Source organism: Dermochelys coriacea, chromosome 1 (assembly GCF_009764565.3).
Source record: "Dermochelys coriacea isolate rDerCor1 chromosome 1, rDerCor1.pri.v4, whole genome shotgun sequence".
In the NCBI taxonomy this organism is placed as follows: domain Eukaryota; kingdom Metazoa; phylum Chordata; order Testudines; family Dermochelyidae; genus Dermochelys; species Dermochelys coriacea.
Window position 1 is genome coordinate 143663706 of NC_050068.2, and position 18745 is coordinate 143682450.

An 18745-nucleotide genomic window follows, 5' to 3' on the forward strand; every position below is an offset into this window, starting at 1 on the left:
CAAGAAAGTGGAGGAGATTATGTTGCTCATGACATGAAAACTAGATTGGAAACACTGGAAAATGTAGAAGGAACAAATCATCATTGGCAGGGAGTTGGACTGTATAATCCAATAAGCCTTTCTCTTTTCCATATGTGGATATAATAATTTGACTATTTCAAAAAAAATTAAATGACTGGAATATTGTTGTGGAAAAGGGTTACTTTGTATGCTTGTTTCTCTGAAAATTTCATGAAAGTTTAATTGCACATATTTATTGTCCCCCTGGGGCTGTACCTTTGACCTTTCCCTTAAAATATCACTTCTTTCTAGGAAATAGTACTACAGTAGAACCTCAAAGTAACGGACACCTCAGGAATGGAGGTTGTCTGTAACTCTGAAATATTCATAACTCTGACCAAAGCGCAGTTCAGGCTCCAGATCCAGCAGCTGAGCTCCCTCCTCAGTGCCGGCAGCTTCTTTAAAGGCAGCTTCTTTCCCTGGGTCCGACTGAGTTTGCAAGCTTGTCCCCCTTCCAGAGGGGGAGGGAGGGTTAAAAACAGCATGTCCCCCTCCCAGCGGTTGACAGGGGTGAAAGCAGTGCAGACCCTAGCGCTGCTCCTACTCTGCTGGCTCCGGCTGCCTTGAGCTGGCAGCCCAGCGTCTTCACCTCCTAGCTGTAAGTGGCTGCCTATTGCGTGGGGGTGGGGTGGAAAAAGGCAGCCCAGATGAGTCTCCCTTTAAGATGCAGTACGGGCACAGTACAGTATTTGCTTTATTTTTTTTTTCTTTTGATCTCTGCTGCTGCCTGATCCAGTTTCACATGGTGTCCAGTTGACCAGTCACTCTGTAACTCTAGTGTTCGTATCTTTGAGGTTCTACTGTACAGTGTATCACAAATTGGCCATCTTGAGAGACAATAGGGTATATTTCCACTTGAAAAATAGGAGCAAGGCCATCAACCTTTCTGTAAGAACAAAACAGAGTGAATAGGAATGCATAAACTGTGACAGGGTCAGGCCAGATGGCTACAGGAGAGTAATAGAAGGCAGATATATTAGCCCCAGGTTAAGTAGGTCCCTTTTCCCTGGGTAAGGTAACAGGGAAGGTTCCAGAACAATCAGGAACTTTCTGGAAACAATTAAGGCAGACAGGCTGATTAAAACACCTGCAGCCAATCAGGAAGCTGCTAGAATCAATTAAGGCAGGCTAATCAGGGCACCTGGGTTTAAAAAGGAGCTCACTTCAGTTTGTGGTGTGCGTGCGAGGAGCTGGGAGCAAGAGTCGCAAGAAGTTGAGAGTGAGAAAGCGTACTACTGGAAGACTGAGAAGTACAAGCATTATCAGACATCAGGAGGGAGGTTGTGTGGTGAGAATAAAGAAGGTGTTGGGAGAAGGCCATGGGGAAGTAGCCCAGGGAGCTGTAGCTGTCATGCAGCTGTTACAGGAGCCACTGTAGACAGCTGCAATCCACAGGGCCCTGGGCTGGAACCCGGAGTAGAGGGCAGGCCCGGGATCCCTCCATCCCCTCAACTCCCTACTTGATACCGGAGGAGTTGAACTGGACTGTGGGTTCCACCAGAGGGGAAGGTCTCTGTCCTGTTCCCCGATCCACTATGTGGATCAGCAGAGACTGCGGGGATTGTTCTTCTTCCTTTCCCCATGCTGGCCAGTAATGAGGCTAACTGAGTGAATGGCAGATTTGAGCCATGAAAGTGGCCTAACTGAGGGCTGCTGTGAACCTCTGAGGTGAGAAAATCCTCCAATAAGCGCAGGACCCATCAAGGCAGAGGAGCAACTTTGTCACAAAACCAAATAGCCCAAATATTGGACCTTTTCAGGAAGCTGGATATTTTTGAGCAGTAACGAAAACTTTTGTCTTCTATATACTTGGCCTCCTATTCCCAGACCCTCTCTACAGGGGATTTTTGATCCACTTTCTCTTTTTGGGCTGTACCCTATGGCCAGCAGTCTTTTTTCCCACCAGTTCATATTCTGTCTTGAGGGCTTGTTTTGACCTAACACCTTGGTATTCTTAGGGATTACTAGCTAGTCCACATATCTATTCAGGGGACACCATCATAGGGCCTAATCGCATCAGCCACACTATCAGAGGCTCGTTCACTTGCACATCTACCAATGTGATATATGCCATCATGTGCCAGCAATGCCCTTCTGCCATGTACATTGGTCAAACTGGACAATCTCTACGTAAAAGAATAAATGGACACAAATCAGAGTCAAGAATTATGAAATTCAAAAACCAATTGGAGAACACTTCAATCTCTTTGGTCACTCTACTACAGACTTAAAAGTTGCAATTCTTCAACAAAAAAATTTCAAAAACAGACTCCAACGAGAGACTGCTGAATTGGAATTAATTTGCAAACTGGATACAATTAACTTAGGCTTGAATAGAGACTGGGAGTGGATGGATCATTACACAAAGTAAAACTATTTCCCCTTGTTTATTCCCCCCCCCCCCCCCGCACTGTTCCTCAGACATTCTTGTCAACTGCTGGAAATGGCCCACCTTCATTATCACTACAAAAAGTCCCCCCCCCCCCCCCCCCGCTCTCCTGCTGGTAATAGCTCACCTTAAGCGATCACTCTCGTTACAGTGCATATGGTAACACCCATTGTTTCGTGTTCTCTATGTATATAAATCTCCCCACTGTATTTTCCATTGCATGCATCCGATGAAGTGAGCTGTAGCTCACGAAAGCTTATGCTCAAATAAATTTGTTAGTCTCTAAGGTGCCACAAGTACTCCTTTTCTTTTAGCTAGTCCTCTGTCTTTGGAAAAACTGCCTGGTAGGCCAGTTTTCTTCTACTCCTCATTCCACACAGTCGTCCCTTCCCCTCACTCCAAAAAAATCTATAATGATCTATATATAGATAGATATAATATGAAAGTTATTTTTCAGAAAAGGGAAAGGCTGATAGGACTAGAAGCTGCCCACTCCCATTCTGAATTAGTCGGAGCAAGAAAACCCTCCTCTGCCATTGTCACTGTTCTGTGGCTCTCAATTACCAGAAATGCTCCACAATTCTTGCACAAAATACCTATGGAAACCTTGTGGTATTGAAAATAAACAAGCTAGTGTATAATTTAAATTATAAGACATAAAATTAGTTGTTAAACGAAGAAGAAGCTGTTTTGTTCTGTTATAATGCAGAAGAAAAAAAAAGAGGACCAAGTCTGAAGTTTTCAGGCTACCCCTGCTTTGCCATTTTGTTCTGGAGATCGAGTAAGAATAAGAAAGGACATATGACCAAAAGACTATTTTTTCCTCACCCTCAGAAAATAAATTATGATAAGGTAGAAGGCTCCTTTTCTCTGCAGAAGTTGGCAATTTCAGGGATCCAGGAATCCACCCTTGATAAGGTTCTCCAGCAGTGGTGGGTGTATTTGAAACTTCTTCAACAGGCCACATTTTCCATTGAATAGATAAAGCCTCAAAGGCCATGAATGTGATGAACTATGTCTTAGCCTTTTTCAAGGGGGTTTATGGACTTTTGTTTTGTTTTTTAAAGGAATGCTGTGTCAGTGTGTGGATTGCAAATGGAACTCCGAAAACCTACCCCTGAATACATGCTGACAATTTGAATTAAAAATGTTTCAACAATGGGTCCTCCTTCAGGAGTCATTGTGTAGCTCTACATTCTTTTCTTCATTATCCCCGAAGAAGGGCCTCATGGTCAAACATCTCTGTGATTGTAAAGGAAAACTCTCTGTTGTGATGCATTCTAATCACTTTAATTATAAAGAAGAGTAAATCACTGAAATAAAATATTTTACATATGGTAATCAAGAAGTCACCATTACCTTGGTAATTGGCATCTAAGTGTAAAAATATTATTGCTTCTTTAAAAATGTGAGGGCTGAGATAGTGAATGAGCTACTCACAGCGGCCATCAGTAGGCAGGCCATTCGTCCAGTTTTAAGCCAGATAGTCCTTTTATAGGATTTGTCCCCTGTCTGGTACTGAGATAAAATTTGATATGGTTTTGGTCCACTATTGGTGGGGGAAACCATTTTGAAGAGTGCCCCACCCCACCAGAGTGATCTTATGTTGTTGTTGTCATCATGGTGGTCCCAGGATATTCTTAAAATCTGTGTTAATTACTTATGCTAAACAATCTGTTCTTTTATTTAGCTGTGACACTGTTAGCGCCTTTCCCAGACCTGAAGAAGAGCTCTGTATATTTCGAAAGCTTGTCTCTTTTACCAACAGAAGTTGGTCCAATAAAAGATATTACCTCGTCCACCTTGTCTCTCTGAGAAGAAATTAAGAAATTCAGAAGTTTCCTTTGCATTTTTGGCCTACTCTGGCTAGTCCTTGAGCATCACCTTTCATCACTGAAAGGGAAATTATCTGACTCTGAGAAGTTCTAGACATGTTCCCAGGACATTATCTTCTTACTGAATATTTGGACATGGTGGTAAAAAGGATCCTGGAGAATTCAAGGCTCTCCTAACTTTGCTGGGAATGATGGTGCACTGCATTGAGATTTTCCTTTGCAACCCTGGTGAATAAGGAAATGGCATAATTTTCCACTCAGAGTGGAGCTAGAACCACTCCCATATGGAAGATAGTTTCAATACCCAAATCAGTCTTTGATTCCATCCATTTAGTAATGAATATTCCTAGAGAGATTCTCTCAGGAAGTACCACTCATGAGTCCTCATGTTAGATGCCTATCAAGGAATGTAAGTAACATTCCACTCTGCTCAAGGTCTTTTGATCAAAAGGGGAAAAAAGCAATAGCATCAAAGCAGTTAACTCTGCCCTACTTACAGTTACAACCTCCATTGAATGGAGCAAAATGGGAAGAGTAAATTGTTCTGAAGTAACCAATATCCTCCTCTGCTCCCTAAAATAATCCTCTGCTACTAAATACTTGGTTACTCGGAACAGATTAATAGAATGGCTCCAAGAAATTAATATGAAGCACAAGTGATTATTATACATATCAGGAATCCTGTCTTGAAGCTAGAAAACCAGCAAGTTAAAAGTCAAAATTTCAGAATGGAATTATAGCTTCCTCCACAGATGGCTGTAAATATAACAAACCTCCTTCATATAGCCTATATTCTAAAGGAAGCAGAGAATCACTTCCAGGCATGAATTCTCACTTTAATATTACAGGTATTCGCATCATGACCATTTTAATCCCTAGTTCTCAAACATCAAGGTGATCTTCTTAATGTCCGTTACCTTACCCAAAGGGTTTCTGAAGTTAGGAGCCTTACCCATCAAACTGTATATTTAATAAATACACTGATTATGAGAGCCATAGATGAGCTTACCCCAAAGAGGAGTTAAGTATTCCACAAGTCACAACACATAATCTGCTCTTTCTTCAGCTGAATATCAAGCATGAGAAAGAAATGCTATTGCATAACTTGGATGTAAAATGGGCATTTAAAATGCACCTCTCCAGAACAGAGTGGCCTAGAAAAGCAACCACAAACCCTTTTTTTGAGGCACACAGAGAACAAAAGGCTTGCATGTATATTCAGCTGCGTCCAGGAAGTGTACAAGACCAAAAGCTGTCTGTGCATGAGGGTCTTTGAGCATTCTCTTCCAGATGAGCTGTAACATCATGGATAGAAAAATCTACAAAGCATTTTGTTTAGTATATGTTCAGTTTTCAGTCATCTGCTAGTTCAGCCTTTGTCAAAAAGTACTTAATGTTGTGGTACTGAAGTAACCTACTCGTGTTTCACATGTATTGTTCTGCTATATACATATCCCTTGTATTTCCATTTTACACTTTTTTCACAACTTCTTATTTTGCACAAATATATCAACAGACATGCTCTCTTAGGAGAGAAAAAAATACTGCATAGTTCTTCAAAGCATTTTACCCATTCACAGCAGCATCACATTGGTCTTGCCTAGATCATCCAAGAGATGATGTCTTGTAAGTATTTTGGTGGTTGCATTGGTGATGAATGATGCATATAGTTGAGTGTCATCTACATATTGTTGGGAGCTGAGCCCATGGCATCTCTCCCATGTGGCCTCAGATAAATATTGAAAGGGGGAGGGAGGGTACATATTTCCTTGTGGAACCCCATAAATGAGGGCATTCAAAGAGAAGAGCAATCTGAGTTCCGTTGCACAGGAATGATTAGAGGCACTGTAATGTTGTCCTGTCTACTCCATGTCATGTAAATGGTTTATCTGTGTCTTATGGTCTAATGCAGTGGTTTTCAAACTGGGGTACCCCTCTCATCAGGGGTTATACAAGAAAAATCTTGTAATGACGGACAACGCATCATGTTACCCCTTACAGACCTTTTTTCTGTTTTCATAAGTATATTATGACCCTGTCTCATACAATGGTATGTGGTAGACTACATGTATCAAAAAGCTGCACAGAGGTCCAGTCGCATGAGCATGGAGATCTCATCTATATCCATAGCTATAAGGAGGTCATCTGTCACTAGGGCTATCGCTTTGCTGTGCCCTGGTCTGAAGCCTGGATGAGATGTGGCCTGGATACTGTTGATCTCACATTGTTGAAGTTTGGTGATTACTACTTTCTCAATTATTTTGCCTGGTAATAGGCAGTAGGAGACAGAGAGGCCAGTAGGAGACAGGAGGTAGTTAGAGAAGCCATTAATTGCTTTGCAGACTCAGCGGTCAGTGGTCTCTCAAAAGTATACAGGAATACTTTTAAAAATTATTAAGCTCACAGGTAACAATCAAACCTGTAAAAATCTAGTCACACTGGGATGCCATTGTTTTCACTACCCAAATGCACCTTGTTTATTGGAGGTTTGACCTTTCACTTTGAATTTCCTGGCTTTTGTGAATTTAAGCAGGACCCTGACTTTTTTTTAAAGATAGCTTTTGTTCAGAGAACTCTTTCTAACATAGTGGGTATGTCTACACTACGAAATTAGGTCAATTTTATAGAAGTCGATTTTTAGAAATCAATTTTATACAGTCAATTGCGTATGTCCACACTAAGCGCATTAAGTCGGGGGAGTGCGTCCTCACTACTGTGGCTAGCATCGACATACGGAGCGGTGCACTGTGGGTAGTATCCCACAGTTCCCTCACTCTTCGCCACCCATTGGAATTCTGGATTAAGCTGCCAATGCTTGATGGGGCAAAAACATTGTCGCAGGTGGTTTTGGGTGCATGTTGTCAGTCGCCCCTCTCTCTGTGAAAGCAACAGCAGGCAATCGTTTTCGCACCACGGCAAGCATGGAACCCGCTCAGCTCAGCTCACTGTCACCGCTGCTGTTGTGTTCTGGGTGCTGCTGTCAGCAGACAGTGCAGTACGACTGCTAACCATTATCCACTGCTTCTGCTGCAATTCTACTCTCCTGCTGTTGTAAATGAGCTCAGTCTCAATAGCAAATTTCTCCATGTTGTCATCATCCACAACTTCTGCCGCAACTCTGCTCTCCTGGTGCCATGAATCCACTTCACAGGTCCTCTCGTTCTGTATAAATATCTATTCTCGTGGTATCCATCATCATCCACTACTATCGCTGCAACTATGCTCTCCTGCAGACGCCATACCACGACAAGCATGGAGCTCGCTCAGCTCACCACTGCTGTTGCGAGCGTTGTAAACACCCCGCGCATTATCCTGGAGTATATACAGAACAGAGCTAAAAGACGCCAGCATGAGGACGATTTTGATGAGGACATGGACAAAGACATTCCTGAAAGCACGGGCTGTTGCAATTAGGACATCATGGTGGCATTGGGGCTGGTTGATACAGTGAGATGCTGATTCTGGGCCCGCAAACAAGCACAGACTGGTGGGACCACATAGTGTTGCAGGTATGGGTTGATTCACAGTGGCTGCGAAACTTTCGCATGCGTAAGGCACTTGCCTGGAACTCTGTGAGTTGCTTTCCCCCACCCTGACGCGTAGGAAAACCAAGATGAGAGCTGCCCTGACAGTTGAGAAGGGAGTGGCGATAGCCCTGTGGAAGCTTGATATGCCTGACTGCTACCGGTCAGTCGGAAATCAATTTGGAGTGGGCAAATCTACTAAGGGGGCTGCTATGATCCAAGTAGCCAATGCAGTCATTGACACTCTGTTATCAGGGGTAGTGACTATGGGAAATGTGCAGGTCATAGTGGATGGCTTTGCTGCAATGGGTTTCCCTAACTGTGGTGGGGTGATAGGGATATGTGTTCCGTCTATCTTGGCACCGGACCACCTTGCCAACCAGAACGTAAACCGCAAGGTTCTCAATGGTGCTGCAAACACTGGTGGATCACAAGGGACGTTTCACCGACATCAACGTGGGATGGCCGGGAAAGGTGCACAACGTTCACATCTTTAGGAACTCAGGGCTGTTTGAGCAGCTGCAAGAAAGGACTTACTTCCCAGACCAGAAAATTACTGTTGGGGATGTTGAAATGCCAATAGTTATCCTTGGGGACCCAGCCTAACCCTTGCTCCCAAGGCAAGCCGTACATAGGCAGCCTGGACAGTAGTAAGGAGCAGTTCAACTATCGGCTGAGCAAGTGCAGAATGGTGCTAGAATGTGCCTTTTGGACATTTAAAAGCTCGCTGGAGCTGTTTGCTGACTAGGACAGACCTCAGCACAACTAACATTCCCATTGCTGCTTGCTGTGTGCTCCATAATATCTGAGAGAGTAAGGGGGAGACATTTATGGCGGGATGGGAGGTTGAAGCAAATTGCCTGGTGTCCGATTTTGAGCAGCCAGACACCAGGGCAATTAGAAGAGCACAACAAGGCGTGCTGCACATCAGAGAGGCTTTGAAAACCAGTTTCATGACTGGCCAGGCTTTGTTGTGACAGTTGTGTGTATTTCTCCTTGATGCAAACCCACCCCTTTTGTTGATTTTAATTCCCTGTAAGCCAACCACCCTCCCCCCTTCAAAATAAAGTAACTATTGTTTTGAAACCATGCATTCTTTCTTTATTAATTTTTTTTTTTTTAAAAAGGGAGATAACTGACAAGGTAGCCCGGGTGGGGTGGGGGAGGAGGGAAGGACAAGGCCACATTGCTTATTGTAGCCACACTACAAATCAAACTGTTTGAATGACAGCCTCCTGTTGCTTGGGCCATGCTCTGGAGTGGAGTGGCTGGGTGCCTGGAGCCTCCACACCCTCGCATTCTTGGGCGTCTGGGTGAGGAAGATATGGAAGATATTGAGGAGAAGGTCAGGCGGTTGTAGAATGGATGCAGCAGGGGTCTGTGCTCTTGTTGGCTTTCCTGCAGCTGCACCAGATGCTTCATCATGTCCATTTGTTTCTCCATTAGCCTTAGCATCGCCTCCTGCCTCCGCTCTTCACGCTCTTGCCTCTGCTCTTCGTGCTCACTTAATGCTTTCCTAGCTTCTAACACTGAATGCCTCCATGCATTCAGCTGTGCCCTATCAGTGCGGGAGGACTACATAAGCTCGGAAAACATGTCATCACGAGTGCGCTTTTTTTTCACCTTCTAAGCTGCGATAACCTCAGGGACGGAGATGCTAGGGGGAGCCTAGAAACATTTGCACCTGGGAGGAGATAAAAAGGGAGAGTAAAATTTAAGATGATATATTTCTGAGAACAAAAGGGAGACTCTTTCACAGTGAATCAAGCAATTCACAACAGACGGCACGTGCGCTTTAGGTACAAGGTAGCATTTTGCCCTTTATATTGAGCGCCTGCCGATATGGTGACACATCACACACAGCTGGGCAACAGAATTCGATTTCCATGCAGCCATGGTAAGGCAAAGGGTACGCGGGGTTGGCTGCTTACGCATAACATGTAGGAATGGCTTCAAACTGCAGCGCCATCCTTTCCCATAGCAAGCACTGGGTGGGTTTCACATTTAAAAGGATGGGCTGCATGTTTCGGGTGGATGTACAGTGCACACCTCCCCCACTGCATGGCTATTCTCTGGGATGATCCCTTTTAGCCAAGCACAAACAGCCCAGCATGAACGGGGTCCTTTTACTGTTCCCTTACAAAATTTCCCTATTTCAACCAGGTGACCATGAAGGATATCACTCTCCTGAAGCTAACATAGAAAGATATAGACCGAATGTTGCTTGAATGTGACCAAAACACAGGACCATTCGCTGCCATGCTTTGTGCTGCAATGATTCCAGAATACTTTCAGAGTACCTCCAGGAGACCTTCATGGAAATGTCCCTGGAGGATTCCCGCTCCATCCCTATATGTGAACAGACCTTTCCAGTAGCTGTACTGGCCGCGAATGCATCCCAATTCTTCAGGGCAAATCAAACATTAAACACTATTGCTTTTAAACCCTGTACGGTAGTTACAAATACGCACTCACCAGATGTGCCTTCTCTAGCTTCTGGGTCGGGAATCCTGCCTTCAAAGGGTATTGTGATGAAAAGGTCCTGGCTGCTGGGAGAATGGATTCAACACTTGCCTGCAGTGCATTCTCCTCCTACGGCTCCCCCCTTGCAGGTGTCCACAGACAGTGGTGGGGTAGTGGTAGGGTAGAATGTCATGCAGCTGATCATAGAAGCGGCATGTATGGGGCTCTGACCCAGAGTGACCGTTTGCGTCCTTTGTCTTTTGGTAGGCTTGCCTCAGCTCCTTAACTTCGACACGGCACTGCTCTAGCCTCTCTCCAACATGTCCTGTGAGATTTTGGCAAATATATTTGCATTTCTTGCATGTTTCTCCCCATACAGCAATCCGATCCAGTGTCTCCCTTTCGGTCCATGCTGGAGCTAGTTTGCAATTCTGGGGAGACTGCATGGTCACCTGTGCTGCTGAGTTCGCCACGCTGACCAAACGGGAAATGAAATTCAAAAGTTCCTGGGGCTTTTCCTGTGTAGCTGGCTAGTGCATCAAAGTTCAAAGTGCAGTCCAGAGCAGTCACAATGGAGCATTCTGGGATAGCTTCCGGAGGCCAATACCATCGATTTGGGTCTGCACTACCCCAAATTCAACCCAGCAGGGTCAATTTTAGCACTACTCCCCTCTTCGGGGAGGAGTACCGAAGTCAATTTTAAGAGTCCTTTAAGTCGATGGAACAGGGTTGGTTGTGTGGACGCATTCATTTTAAAATCGACCTAATGCCCCTAAATTTGACCTAACCCCATAGTGTAGACCAGGCCTGTAGGTTTTAAAACTGTTGGTTTTGAATATTTTAAGGTCCTCTGGTGGCATAAGAACCTATTAACTGCATTCAAAATCTGGCCATGTTACCAGATGTAGATAGGTCTGCTTACATCTCCTTTCAGTGTTTTTTGTGAAGAACTGATCAAATTAGATTCGTCACTCTTGGCTTGTGGTGATTTGAAATTGAAATGGAATATATTAAAGCAGCCAACCACACTGATTACATTGCAAGCCTCATTTAATTTCATACATTCACACATTATGGTGAAATGCAGGTTTTTTTTAATACATGATTGTGACTGTACCTTGAGCTACTCCAAAGGTCATCTGTAATCGGTGCATAATTTGTTAGTGTGAGATATCTGACTTATGAAAGCATGCTCCACTGTACTATGTATACAATAAATATTTGGAGAGCAAAAAGAATCAAATTTTAGTGTTCTATGATATCCTTTTATCCCCTGTTAGTCAATAGACCACGCATTAAAATCTCAGTCTATAGTTGGACAGTTGTGTTTCTCTAATAATTAAGATGCCCATATTAAGATACTATAGCATGAAGGTTAAACTAAATGGGCAAGTTATTGTTATGAAGGTGTTGCCAACATAGTATGCTGCTGTTGCTTCTGCCCAGGTTATTGAAAGAATGAAATAATGTTTCTGGTTTTGCTAACTAATAATACAATGTATCTACAATCTAACATTATTACATAAAAATAATAGGAAAATGTATATGTTCCATTTTATGGTGGCAGGTGTTGTTTTGTGTGTGTGTTCTGTAGTTGGGTAATCAGTTTAAATAAATCTCGTTTCCTCTTTTAAACTTTTAGCCTTTCACTCGGTGTCATGTTTATTGGTAGAAATAGCTGCTTTCCACACTTTGGGGATTTTTAAATTTCCTTTTTTATCACTTTTAATATTTTTCCATAAAAATTTATATTTACCAAGAAAAGAAGGGAAAGGTAGTTAGTATATGTTGGTACAATTCCATGGAAACACTTCATTCCTAAGCTCATAATAGTAAGATAGCATTCTTCATTTAAAGTTTAGTTTTGTTATGTTATTTGCCACTTCTCCCTAAGCTTAGGAATGCTCTGTAGGTAAAAGTTAATAGTTCAATGAAAATGCGGACAAACCAAATTTTTATATGCACATTCCCTTTATAAAGCTTTTAAAATAAGAGTCCCAGTTATTGTTAGTTTTTTGCTGAAGTGCAAACATCTTAAAATCTAACATACAAAACAGTTACGAATACAATATTTTGGCATTGTAAAGTTATATTAGCTACATTGGTAAAGTTAGGATGATATCTTTTTGCAAAAGCTACTGAAAAGAAAAAAAGCTATTCCGTTGCAGGAACCTTTGAAGACATGAATAGTTCAATGTGAATTTTTGTGTTAGTATTGGAACAAATACTACATAACTTGAAATGATTGGAACCATAACGATTATTTGTTATTTATATGCCGCAAATATGAATGCCTATTCCTGACTCTTGACGGTATTTTAAAATAAAATGTATTATATGCACAACTAGCTCAATTTCATCCAACCCCTGCCCCCCCAATGCCAGATTGAATGATCTTTAAAAATAGATATTGAAAAAGCCTCCCAGTCCACTCGCTACCCTTTTACTTCTCTAGCCTTTCCAAAAGTCAGGGAGTATAGATCTTTGCAGCAGGTCCTAAAGATCAACAGATTTGGGCTCTTTAGGACCAAGGTAGTGAGTGAGCTCCAAAGTCTAGGGGCTCAGCCATCAGCTCCCTCTCTCATACATATATGTCCAGGAGGATGCAGCCACTTCTTGTAGATACATACCTATGATTGTCACCTCAATAAGACAATTGCATTGAGTTTTATGCGGAACAACATCTTAATCCCTCTAGAAACTGAATCTTGCAAAGAATTCCGCAGTTGGAAGGAAAAATAAGCAGTCCCTCAAATCTCCCCCCAGAATTGAGAAATCTAAAAGATATAAAACTTGATATGGCACTACGCACCATATTTCCTTGTCACCATCATCTCTTCCTCAGCTACAGCTCCCATGAAGCACCTTAGCACCATCTTGAATCGAAATATTTTGATTTTTAGCCAAAATATTTAACAAAAAGATGAATTTTTTCACAGAAAAAAATGTTTTCTTTCCAGCCCTAGACTAAACATTTTGTCACATGGTGCAGCTATACTATAGCCATAGCTGGATTCCCAAAATCTACCAATATGGAGGTTGAAAGGGAAATGCTCAGCAGGCTATTTAAGGAAATTTAATTTTATCTATGTTTGTAGATCTTGCACATCACTATAGCATCTGAGGATCTCTCAGAATCTGGATGCTTCTATCAAGAATACATCTGCATCCCATATGTATTTCAGAGATGTGAAGAAATAACTTTCACTAGTTCAATGACTAGTTCCAACATAAAACGTCTGGAAGTCCCTGTGAAAGATAGTCTGTCCTTTAGGACATGAATTCAGTTAGCTAATAATAGTTCCCATTGCCAGCACAGGGAAGAGTAGTCAGCAGCATCAATTCCAATTCCACATCAGTATCTCAATGTCATGATATCAGATTCTGAAATTTGGTGAAACTATCAAAACCTTCATATCATTTCAGAATCTCAAACAGATCCTTGAGGCTCTCCCTTCACCCCCAACAAACACATTTCCCCCCACCCCCAATTCAGTGAGTCCATATTTTGTGTTTCTCTAAATGTGGTCCTAGTTGCTAATAGTTCTGTGAGAAGGGTTTAAGAAATTATCTCTCTGTTGATGGTGGAAATATACAGTATTTTTTGTTAGGACAAGATATCAGTCGGGTCCTCATCCTAAAATTTTTAACCAAGCACAAAAAAGCACTTCTTCCTTCAATTTGGCCAAATTGAAAGTATCCACAAGAAAAGATTTGGCCCAAACATGATGTCTGTAGAGCAGAAGAATTCTGACAGAACGGATTAGAAAGTCCACAGTTTTGCTGTTTTCTTTCCATGTTGCAGAGGTGCTAATCATACAAACCTTTTACCGTGTAATAGATTAGATGCTGCCTCTCTGAATCGAACATGTCTGTAAGCAAACCAGTCCATAACAGCGTTAAAAAGCCATTCAACAAGATTTGTGACTATTTCTTGGGTAGAGAGGGCATCTTATTTTGGGGGAAGAAATATACAATGGTGGAATCTGATCCTCAGTTTCTACCATCAGTAGGTACTCCAAGATGAATCTACAGATCCCAGCAAACATCTCTTTTGGTAGGAGGGCATTCCATTAATAGACCCTTAAATAATAATTATTTCAATAAGAACAAGGAGTCCAGTGGCACCTTAAAGACTAACAGATTTAGTCTTTAAGGTGCCACCGGACTCCTTGTTGTTTTTGTGGATACAGACTAACACGGTTTCAGAGTAGCAGCCATGTTAGTCTGTATCCGCAAAAAGAAAAGGCGTACTTGTGGCACCTTAGAGACTAACAAATTTATTTGAGCAAAAGCTTTCATGAGCTACAGCTCGCTGTAGCTCACAAAAACTTATGCTCAAATAAATTTGTTAGACTAACCAGGCTATCCCCTGATACTTGTCACTATTTCAGTAAGGTTATACATGTCTGTCTCCTAGACCTAAAGTACACCTTTTCCCTTTTTTCCCCCCTTTCCATCACTACTCCTCAATAATTAGTAGAGTTTATTATAAAAGAGTACTGAATATTTCTTACCTGCTAATATCTTTTCTTTGATTCATATCTACCCTTTTGCAGCCTGCTCAGTTCATTATATTTATCTTAAACATCTGGCTGCCTATTTAAGCCCTTTGTGTTTTAGGGTAGTGTATTCAGTTAACATCGAACATTCTCAGTAGTAAAATTATTTTACTATTGAGCTCAAACTTTTTGTGTCAAGTTATTGGTTCAGCTTTGGAAGTACTCTTCTGGTGTTTTGCAAGATGAATATTCCTAATATATCCCTGTCCTCTTAAACTAAGTTCTAAAACTATCTCTGCTTGTGCATAACGGAAGGCAACCCTACAGTGAAGATTTGGGTTAGTGGAGTTTTTAACTGAAGAAAGAAAATGAGCATTTAAGAATTTTCTTTTACACACCTAAGGTATATTTATCTGAGTGCCCTCACTAAGCGTATGTTTGTAGACCACTAATGCATCCTGAGGTGTATAAATGTACCTCACTAATTCTAAAAACACTGAATAGTTCAATATAGTTAAAACTGCTTTTGTCTGTGTGTGTGCTATATTATGAAACATATTCCCCACCCCCACTTTGAAAAATATATAAAAGAAGGAAAAATATTTGGGGAAAGACTGTAAACACCTTTTCTCTGCCATTTTGAATGCATTTCTTGCTCTCTCTTTTTGACCTTTCTTAGCTGCATGAACCTTTTGGACTCCTTCCTCCTATCTCCCATGGGTACCGCTGCTGCTTTCTTCAGCAGCATTGTGTGATCAGATGGACAGCTTATAATGTATTCTTTCCTTTGCAAAAGTGAAATACAGCTCCACATTAAACTCTTACTTATAGAAAGTGACTGCAGAGAATGGCCTTTCTGGCCACACAGAACAGTTGAAAGCAGCAGCTAGGCTCATAGGGCACTTTAAAGCTGTTTTTTTATTTCCTATGGAGCATGTGGTCGCCTGGTTCATTAGCTCTCTGTGGGCAGTCATGTTGCTTTCTAATCTAAATTTTTATTTAATCAGTGGCACTAGGAATTTGACTAGCTCTGTGTTGCCATTTAAATAATATGTATATGAAAGTGATTTGTCTACTTGTGGAGAGTTGGGCCAGGCATTAAGCTGAAATTTGAAGGCTGACGTTGGAGGCAATTGATGATCATCTCCTCCACAAAGTGTGTTGATCTCTGCACTTTAAATTCATTATTCTGTATGCCTGGCTACTATCTAGGATGTTTTAAGATTTTATTATTCCTAATTATTTTAAGCAAACATGAAAGAGCAGCAGCCAAAAATGGATTTGCTCAGCCGCTGGGGCAGAGAAGCACAAATGAAAGCAGGATTGGCAGTGGAGCCTTCTTGAAGTTGTACCTTAGCATTTAAAAATTAAATTGGAGGCATAAACAGCTCTAAGCTCAGCACGTATATTTGTATTTAGATTTATACCATATATTAAAAACTGCTTATCCAGGGCCTGGGGTCTCATTTTCATGTATTAAAAATATAATCCTACTAGTACAAACAACAGTTAAACCCAACAGTGTCTGCAAAATTAGGAAGGGGAAAACCCAACCCATCTACTAATATCAGTCCTCAGTACTCTAATCCCAATTCTTTGTGCATCCCTCTCTCCTCAGAATCTTGGGACAAGAGATGGGATTTGCAGCATGTCATGAAGACCAATAGATTTTGGGTCACACTGATGGCGAATGCCAAAATTCAGAGCTCCTTACTAACAACACCTTCTCTTTTAAACTGGGGAGTCTTCAGCTTGAGAACCTCCATTAATCAAAACTGCAGCAGTATTACGTTAAAATTTCTCAAGTAAGCAGGTTCTATGCCATATGAAAATGTAATTTTAAGACCCCTGAAACAAAAATGGGAGAGGTAGGAGAAACAGTCAGCCGGGTAGGGGGAGAACATGGAATCCCCACTTTACATGAAAAGGACAGATTCACATAATTACTTATTATTTATATTACAATACTGTCTAGAGGACCCCAACCTTGTGCTAGACACTGTACAAACATGTTAGCAACAGTTCCTGCCCCAAGGAGCTCATACTGGAAGACAGATAAAGGGTGCGGAAAAGGGAAATGTTGTCAAGCCCAGTTTATAGATGGGAAACTGAAGCTCAGATAAATTAAGTGATTTACCCAAGGTCAGACAGGAAGTCCGTGACAATGCTGGAAACTGACCACATCTTCAGAATCCAGGTTAGTGTTCTCATAACTACAAAACCGTCCTTACTTGTTGGAAACTCCACTCCATTCCCTTTGTGCTGCTCAGATCATACAAATGGAGCAGCAACTCCCCAGATAGAAGTTCTCCCAGTGTCACATGCATTTGCAGCAAATTAATTTTTATTAATAATTTTATCGTGCTCTTAAGTTCCACCAACAGTTTTTCTTTCAATTTCTTTTGTGAGATTAGTGCACTCCTTGATTTGGATCTATTTTATGAATTCATGCCTATTTGAACCTGATTTTTAAGCCAAAAGTTTCTCATTACGAAGGGTCTTTTATAAAAGGGAATATTTCCTAATATTGGCAAGTTTGTAGAATGTATATGCACATTCACAAACCGCACTACCACCAATCTTACTCAGTCTTTCTTCACATCAACATGCATCATTGTGAGAATACAAGACATTAAATATATTAGGCTCCAAAAAGTAGACTGAGGCTATAGTGTGTGAGCTGAATACCTCTGCACAAACGGCCATCTAAGGAAAAAAGTGGTAGACTTTCTAAAAACTAAGTCACACTCTTCGTCTTATTTTTGTTATTTCACTAATTAGACCAAATGAAAAGCAAATGGTTTGTGACAAAACATTCATGAAGATTTTGAAACTCTATACATAAAATGTTTGTAAATGAGTGCCTGAGGAGCAAGTTACATATCATGGGAAAATGAAACTCTCTCTGACTCTGCCATGGTAATCATTTCCTCCCTCCTTCACCATTTCTCCTAAGCAAATACACTCAGGCTACTCTTCAGTGGTGATGTGTATAGAGGATATCCTCCAAAAAGAGATTGGCAGCTTTAATTTGTTTGATATGTGCAATCACAGTCTATGTTAAATTCAAAATGCTTGTCCAATCAAGTATTCAATATAGAAAAGAGGCAGTAACAAGCATGCTGTACACTGTAATAAAGAAATATGTTGATTGAAAACAGTTTGTATATTTTGGAAATGATAGGGAATGTAATTGGTAAGAAAGAAAAGGATAGGGCTTCATAAGTAATAGGAAATAGAGCATATTTTTTCACGGATAATGCTAACTCAATTTAACAATATTCTGGTGTTGTATTTTCATGTTCAGTAAAATAGACTTGGTAGATCCCCCACTATCAGTCTAAATTTCATGATTAATGGAATGACCTCTTTATTTTGTTGGTGGCAACTTTAATAGGTTGAATTTCAGCCATAAAGATTCATATTTTTTCCAGCCCTTAAAAAGTCCTGATGAAGATAACTGCCAGATCTTTTCCTATCTTCTCAATCAAACATGGCTTAAAACACACAGATATTTGAGTGTCTGTATAATATTCTAACATCTATTTTTCAGGGTATAAGATGAAAGAGGAGTTGGCATGGAATCCAACTCCAGCATGTTTTATACACTCATTTATGTTTAGAACTGGTTATAATTAAAGTCTAAGACCTGTTAAACAACTTCCCCTCCATCTGCCCCACACCTCCACTATTGTACGTACCGCTTACCCTTTTTATTGCACTTCACTTGCAAGACCACTTTTATAATTAAGGGGTAGTAAATACTTGGATAGACCAAGGCTTCAGCAAATGCTTATTTTAGGGAGAGGAAATATCATTTAGTGTTCTGAGTAAAAACTTCTTTTTAATAATGTGATGAAGGATATAAATTGTAACATATAAAGTAATTTTCACTTGCATTAATTTGATTCCTATAGCTATTATAGCTGGAGCATTGCTGTTGGTTGAGAAAGCATCATGTGAGCTAAAGAC

At 41.1% G+C, this 18745-nt stretch overlaps 1 protein-coding gene across 4 annotated transcripts in view; it reads left to right on the plus strand.

The window, feature by feature from the left end:
* Positions 1 to 18745, plus strand: part of POLA1 (DNA polymerase alpha 1, catalytic subunit) — a 369765-nt gene that overhangs the window by 333140 nt on the left and 17880 nt on the right. Inside the window, exon 37 of one of the 4 annotated variants that reach the window (XM_043505015.1) lies at positions 3517 to 3788. The exons of the other annotated variants lie outside the window; for them this stretch is intronic. Coding sequence (XP_043360950.1) covers positions 3517 to 3581 — 65 coding nt within the window. The 3' untranslated portion in view covers positions 3582 to 3788. Of the gene's footprint in view, positions 1 to 3516; positions 3789 to 18745 lie in introns of those variants that run through there. 4 annotated transcript variants of the gene reach the window in all.